Raw genomic sequence first — 7599 nt, 5'->3', positions numbered from 1 at the left:
TGAAACTTTTTTTGAATTTTTTTCATGGTATTCTCAAGAAGGTCGAGATACCTTTCCAACAAGGCAATAATGAAAAATTGCTTTTGAAAAACACCGCTGTGGTGACCGTCTGTTGAAATCAACCAGAAAATAGAAAATCTTGACCCTAAGGGGCCTAGGGCTGTAACCCCACTAAAACAGCCGATCCGGAAAAAGTGCCCATATACTTTTTTACTCCTCATGAGCTGAGGAATCTGTGGTAGAGAGATTTTTACGGAATTGTGGGATACCCTGTATAAAAATATAAAAATAAATAAATCACAGCGGACGACAGTTCGCGCGAGTGACGAAACCGCGAAAAAAAAAATAAGTATCATAGCGTAAAAGCATGAGCTGAGTCCAAAACAGCCATTGTTCATGAGTCTATAGGTTGGCAACTAGACTGACCCCCTAAAAACTCAAAAGTTGGAATTTCTATGGGCCTATCCATCGGATATTTTTCCATATGTTGTGTAGATAACATGTGTAAAGCTCGGTAGATGATTATGTGAATTTCTTGAAAAATGACATTTTTGGTTGATATAAATACAACTTCGTTTAACCACATCAATTTGGATGAAAATAAAACACATTTGCATGAAGAATTTACTCCTTAAAGTAATCTCATAGGCTTTCATCTCGCAATATAGAAAGAATTATTTTATGAAAAACCAAAATTAACATTCAAATCCGCCATAAATTAAGAAAAAACATTGAAGTTTGAAAAAAAGGTCAAAATTGAGAAGTGCTACCGCATCGCACCGAGCAATAGAGCGAGATTCAGCTCACTCACAATATGACTTGAGCGAGTAGTGAGTTGCTCTGACACTCATTCGGTGAGTGGACAAGCGCACCGTGCATTCGAAAACTCAGCACATTGAGATACGTATCGCGTTGAGCGTGCGTTTTATAAGCACTGAAATTGAGTTTTACGTCCACAAAAGGTCTGACCCCAAAACATCGATATTCTGAATCGAGAGATCAATAACTTCCAACAACTCCCTTTACATCGAAATCGATCAATTCGTTTGAAAAATCAGCACTTTAAAAATGTCAAATGGTTTTCCTTTACAAGTCCATTACACACATATGTGTATCCGCTATTTTGCACAGTTGTTTTTGAAAAGGGAGGAATCTCTGCATCATTTTGAATGTCCACATATGCAGGTATTATTTCATAGCACACAGAAAAATTATCTACCAACTATTTTCATCACACAATTTATAACAGATATGTTGTGTTTTAAATTTTGGTCTCGTCACTCGTTCTTCACCTTGACAGAGGCTTATCATTTGATATAATATACAATATATTCATACATACATACCTATACATCCACATATAATGGCTAAATTGAATACAAAAATTAAATTTGTAATATTTAAATAAATGTAAAAATTGTATCATTGATTATAATTACTTTGGTATCGTCATCGTTTGAAACGTCACAGATTTAGCATTTTTGAAGAAACTGTTGCAATATACAAAAATGTTTATTTGTTTCCAAATTTACAATTTCTTATAACAAAAAAAAACTCACGAATCAGGTCTCCACATGTTTTTTAACCAATCGACTTCAATCAAACGATATTCAGAGGTCATATTCTCTGAAAATAGGATCAAAATGCAAGAACAATAAGTAATCATACGTATTTACAGAAAAAAGAAAACGAACGGTCGTTATTAGTCATAAAATATTTTGAATGAAATTCGTACAAATTTGTGCAGTGAGTTTTCTAGTTCGACTAGCAACCACTATGAAGCGATGTTCATATTTTCTGAATGCTTGAGTTAATGGAAAAAGATCGCAAGCCGAGACAAAATTAAATTGAATTTACAAGAAAAAAATCTCTTAATATTTTGAAGATCGATGTTATTAAACTTTGAATGATATAAATTATTTTTCTTTTATTTCTTTTCACTTTTGACAATTCTGAAAACAGCTGGGAAAAGTTATTACTTCGGAATAGGTAATCACCCTACCAACTTTTGATTAACTTTTTGGAATGTTCACTGAATTAATATTAAATTGGAATACCTGGCAATCGAAGACGATGATCTTTCCATGTTTGTGCGAAAAATATATCTGCAGCGTAAGTCATACTATTTTCATCAATTGAATCCAAACCTTTTTTTAATAAATATTCAAAATAATTCCATTGTTATGTGTATTTGTTGGGAAAAAAATCACTGTAATCATAAAGATTGCTTATTGAAACTGACCCATAACTGTAACGTGAAAAAACACAGACGTTGGAAGACCGTCTTTATTAGGTGGGCGCATTTTATCATATGTTTTTGGGTCCTCTGGTAAAATATCGGCAAACTCCAAAGAGGTTCTAATCAGATTAAGATTTTTTATTTTTTGGTTTGGGTATTGTTCACTTGTCCACAATTTTACTTACTCTTCTGTTGATGACGTGCAGAAAGAAATTAGTGCAAAAATATAAAATATTTGAAAAATCATCGTGTGCCTTCAAATAATTGTAAATCAAAATTTAATTCCAATTTTACACTTCATCCGAACAGTATGACGACGACAATGATTTTGGACACGGTCCCAAATTTCAATGTGCACTCAACGGCATCACCGGGACTACTGCAAACGTTGGACGCTTTAAAACTCCATTGAACTAACAAAAATCTCTACAGTGAGTTCAGAGAAATTTTATTGCACAATGCGACATATTTAAAATTAGAAACACTTGTCTTTAATAAGTTCGTATTTTTTGCTGTCGCTTTCTTTACCCACTTTAACTACGACATTCTTCGTATCTTCATCATGGTTGACTTTACTCTTTTTACTGTACTTTTGCCTTAATCGTATATATAAGTATCTTGAAGTATGTCTCTCTTAACACATACAAAAATGTCTCTCTTTAATTTTGCAGCTTTTCGCTCAATTTCCCCATTGAATGGGTGCAAATAAAGGATAATAAGGCAGATCCCTCTTTTTATGTTCATAAACGTTCATCTAAATAGGTTGCAAAACAGTGCGCACGAAATGAAATAACAATGTATGAACGGAAAGTGATGAGAAAGAAAAAATCCAGCTTAAAAAGCATTTTTTGCCACTTATATATTTTTTTTCTTGGAGTTTTCATCTTTTTATGTAATATTCAGTATTAATTTCAAATGTTTTCCATTAGATTCCAGCAAAACTAGAGCATCCATCTCATATGGAAAATATCAGTTGTTATCTCGATTTCTGTTTATTTATATAAAGTTACGCATCTAACGGACTTCATTCGTATTTTGATGAAATATATGTAACTAAAAAAAAATTTACCATACATAGGACGACAGTTCGCGCGAGTGACGAAACCGTCTTAATGTGGCATAAAGTTGACTCGCTATATTATATACACGAAATATTCCATATTCCTTAGAAGGCATTTGGCCTTTATGGATGTATTGTTGGAAAACTCTTGGGTCATATATTAAGAAAAAATAACATTGAAGTTTGAAAATCGGCCCACTTGTCTTCAAAATATGGCCCAAGGGTTTAAAAATAAGGGTGAAAATTCTACGACCATAGAGCCTTATGATACTTTGAAAAATTTATCCATTTTCTCAATTCTGATCGTTTTGGACATATTTGGGATTAAAGTATATGAAAAACGAAGAATTCCACAACTTTTCGATTTTGCTGCCAGCTTCTAAAAGTAATTTTTTACTTTTGTCCGTACAGTCACCGAGGCTCTTTCGCTTGACACCCTGGAAATGTGTATCGTAGGAAAGCTCCTAAAGTGAGCTATCGATTGGTCTCAATTTGAGTGGAGTCCAAAAATTTGGAATTAGGATGACAAAAAATTAAAAATTGACCGTCTGGTCGGTTTCATTGATTACATCGATTTAAGCCCTACTGAAAATTAATTGGCTCTTATTGGTTCAATAGTTTATGGTAACAATTTTTGGCACCAAAAAAACCTAAAGTCGATATTTTAAATGTATTTGAAAATTATTCAAATTTATTGTTTTAATTGTTTAATTTGGAAAATTTCTCTCAAAATTACTAATATGAAATATGAAATCTTTCTGGAGGTGAATAATGAGTGACAAAACCAAAATTTGAAACACAAAGTTTCTTCTATCAATTTTGTGACGAAAGATAGATAATTTTTCACAGTAGTGAATGAAAACATATTAGTAAATGAAAACATATCTTATTTCAATAGTCCATGATGATTAGGATGTAGCATTTTTCAAACATTTTAACGGCGAGGGTAATAACCTTGGCTATGGGATCCCCTGATCACGAATCAGGCGTTTTTTTGCGAAAAAAATATAAACTGAGATGTCACGGGTCAACGGCGAAGTATCAAAAATGGGAAAAATTTGGATTTTTTGAATTTTTGTGTGAGGCATAAAGATACACTACACTTTCAGTATTGCTTATATTTATGCTTAAATCATAAAAACAGGACCCAATAACACATTCTAGTAGAAAAATTCATTCAAATTCAAAAATGGAAACCTTCACCATGGAACAACATTTCATTGAAAATTTTCACTTCTGAACACAAATTTATGAATATTAAAGGATCCCTGATCCGGAATGATCAATAATTGTCTGAAATTAATGTGTGCAAAGTATCCCATGTCATAAATTTGTTTTTGGTACCAAATGGAGACAATAATAAAAAAATACAGAAAAAAGACAAAAATTCAAGCAAAAATTATAATATTTTCACCACTTTCTTGAATAAAAAGGCCAAAACTCCTCCGCATCTTAACTTTTCGTGTATTTTACTCAATTTGTGACATTGCAGCATCAATAACATCTGATCTTTAGTAGGGTGTAGCAGAAATATGAAAAAATTGAAAAACAAATACGGCGAGGGTAATAACTTTGGGTATGGGATCCCCTGATCACGAATCGGGCGTTTTTTTGCGTCAAAGTATCAAAAATGGGAAAAATTTGGATTTTTTGATTTTTTTCTTGAATTTTTGTGTAAGCCATAAAAATACACTATACTTTCAATATTGCTTATTTTTATGCTTAAATCATCAGAACAGAACCCAAATAACACATTGCAAAAGATAAAAATCCATGCAAAGTTAAAAATTGGTACCTTCACCATGAAGTGACAATTCATCGAATTCATCCGAAAAATCTCAAAAATTCCAATTTTTAAATGATTCATTTCTGAATGTAAATTGAAGGTTCCCTGATCCGGAATGATCAATAATTATCTGAAAATGATGTACGCAATATTACACAGCGGTAATTCATATCAGAAATTTATTTTCGGTACCAAGTGGTGACCGCATCGAAATATACGTATATATACAAAAAAAGGTATGTACACACACGGGAATAATGTATAGATTATTAGTAGAAATGATTTTTTTTCTTAAATCTATACAAAAGTTTAGATATCTCAACAAAAATTTATTTTTTATTAAAAAAATATTTTCTCAATGTCAATAAATATTGCGATACATATTTATCAACGAGCGCCAAAATACATCATTTAATACAGCCTTTTCTCTTCACACGAAAGAACAACAACAATTACATGGCTACACTCGAACGGCGACTATAGAGAATGCAACCACTACTTATGCAAACAACGTTGTCGTTTGTGTCTTACATGCTTCCACTGACTCGCCAGTTGAAGTGATGCGTGTGTAGTAGTTGACTTCTATATAGTTGCCGTTCCAATGTAACAAGACACGTTGTTTGCATAAGTAGTGGTCGCATCCTCTATAGTCGCCGTTCGAGTGTAGCCATGTAATTGTTGTTGTTCTTTCGTGTGAAGAGAAAAGGCTGTATTAAATGATGTATTTTGGCGCTCGTTGATAAATATTATCGCAATATTCATTGACATTGAGAAAATATTTTTTTAATAAAAAATAAATTTTTGTTGAGATATCTAAACTTTTGTATAGATTTAAGAAAAAAAATCATTTCTACCAATAATCTATACATTATTCCCGTGTGTGTATTCACACATGTTTGCTAGTGATCAATAACTTATGTCACTGTAAATATTCGTGATTATCGTGATTATGGTAAATATGATTTTTTTTCTTCACAATAATGTCAACAATTATTAATTTTATTCTGTGTTGTGTGCTTCACATAGTTGCTGTATGCGAGGCTTGGAAATCACATATTTTCTGTTATTCACAAATGACAACCGTAAATTTTGGAATATTTGCCATTACATTCCCAACTCATACAAAACTGTATTTATTTGAAGTTTTTTTCAAGTTCCGAGCCTCTAAGTGATTTGATTCGACACAAGATCTCTTTTCAACCAGTTGGTGAAACAACATTCGGATAAATTGAGAAGAGATAATGCGTCGACGTTACTTTCTAAGAAATCTATGTCAACAAAAACGTTGAATAGCCATAACATTCGCACCATTTATCAAATCACTTGTACGAAATGTGATTCCAAATACAAAGGTCAAACTCGCTTACAAAACTTACAGTCGAGTGCCGTATCGATGCGATGATAAACAAAATCACATGAATCGTCAAAATTTCAAACAAGCATCAATTATTGTTTTACGAAGTGAACATTCAACAGATTCAAAATATTGTCGTTGATTTTATATGGATTAACAAAAAAAAAACACGATATAAAAATGATGATTTAATACGCGTTTGAAAAAAAAAAATATATTTTTTGTTCCAAAAGTATATCTTGCTTGACTTACAGACGACATTCTAAATGTCAGCTAAATAATCTGAATTTTTTGAAACACAGTGATTCATATGAATCATGTCTACTTCATAGAGCATGATAGATATATACACAACACAAATATGAATAAAACCGTCGCAGCGCATTCAATTGCAATTTGGACAATGATGAAGCAAATTTAATGAAAGCGATTCATGATAAATATAAATTAGATTATCGCAGTTGCTTATCTGACTCAAACCAATGAGAGAACAAATCACAATGAGTTTAATTGTTTGCTTAAACTTTTAGGCAACAAGAACATAGCCAATATTCTCATCCAACGCGGAGTCAATGTTGATGCCCGAGATACATACAACTGTACTCCGCTACATTATACTGCAATAAATGGTAATAATTCCAAAAAATCGAGCCGAACAGCTATGCAATTATTTACAATGTCCGTTTCTCTGATTAAATTTGCAGGCCATAAAGATGTGGCCGAGCTTCTCATTCAACACCAGGCTAATGTTAACGCAGAAGAGATGAATAGATGGACGCCGCTCCATTCTACTGGAAAATTTGGTAATAAAAGAATTATTGATTAGAACGAACATTACTTTAAAATTTCGTTTCAGGTCATGAGGATGTGGCTGAGATTCTTATCCATCATGGGGCAAAAATTAATGTGCAAGAGAACATATATAAATGGACACCTCTCCACTTGTCAGCAATAAATGGTGACAATCACAAAAGTGAATTTATAAATTCTTTTCTATTCTACGATTATTGTTTCAGGACATAAGGATGTGGCTGAGCTTCTTATTCAACACGGAGCTAATGTAAATGCAATAGATAAAGACAAACAAACGCCGTTACATTTGGTTGCAAAAATAGGTAATAGTATAAGCTAGGGGCTTTTTGATACAAAATATACACAAA

General features: G+C 32.4%; 2 protein-coding genes across 2 annotated transcripts; one reads left to right on the top strand and one right to left on the bottom strand.

The window, feature by feature from the left end:
- Window positions 1-1273: 1273 nt before the first annotated feature.
- On the bottom strand, window positions 1274-3079 carry LOC116346758 (glycine receptor subunit beta-like). Its single transcript, XM_031776965.1, has 6 exons — window positions 2425-3079; window positions 2243-2358; window positions 2058-2147; window positions 1560-1626; window positions 1440-1490; window positions 1274-1367 (listed from the first exon to the last, which is right to left on the bottom strand). The coding sequence occupies exons 1-6, from the start codon at window positions 2484-2486 to the stop codon at window positions 1289-1291; spliced, it is 465 nt and encodes a 154-aa protein (XP_031632825.1). The 5' UTR covers window positions 2487-3079; the 3' UTR covers window positions 1274-1288.
- Window positions 3080-6908: 3829 nt separating this feature from the next.
- On the top strand, window positions 6909-7554 carry LOC116346757 (poly [ADP-ribose] polymerase tankyrase-2-like; the record flags this gene model as incomplete). Its single annotated transcript, XM_031776963.1, has 4 exons — window positions 6909-7068; window positions 7144-7242; window positions 7296-7397; window positions 7456-7554. Coding segments are annotated over exons 2-4 (241 nt in total), but the record flags the coding sequence as incomplete, so codon positions are not given.
- Between the last annotated feature and the right edge of the window lie 45 nt (window positions 7555-7599).

The sequence above is a fragment of the Contarinia nasturtii genome, unplaced genomic scaffold, assembly GCF_009176525.2.
Source record: "Contarinia nasturtii isolate CC-2019 unplaced genomic scaffold, AAFC_CNas_1.1 Cnas_scaffold_1678, whole genome shotgun sequence".
Taxonomy (NCBI): Eukaryota; Metazoa; Arthropoda; class Insecta; order Diptera; family Cecidomyiidae; genus Contarinia; species Contarinia nasturtii.
This window is presented reverse-complemented; position numbering and strand designations above follow the sequence as displayed.

Bases quoted from the DNA above. Each gene is read 5' to 3' on its own strand.
- LOC116346758 (XM_031776965.1), bottom strand. From the start codon at position 2,486: ATGATTTTTCAAATATTTTATATTTTTGCACTAATTTCTTTCTGCACG. The intron at 2,359-2,424 runs GTAAGTAAAATT...TAATCTGATTAG, and splicing joins TGCACGTCATCAACAGAAGA to AACCTCTTTGGAGTTTGCCG. The intron at 1,627-2,057 runs GTATTCCAATTT...TCCTATTTTCAG, and splicing joins TCATCGTCTTCGATTGCCAG to AGAATATGACCTCTGAATAT.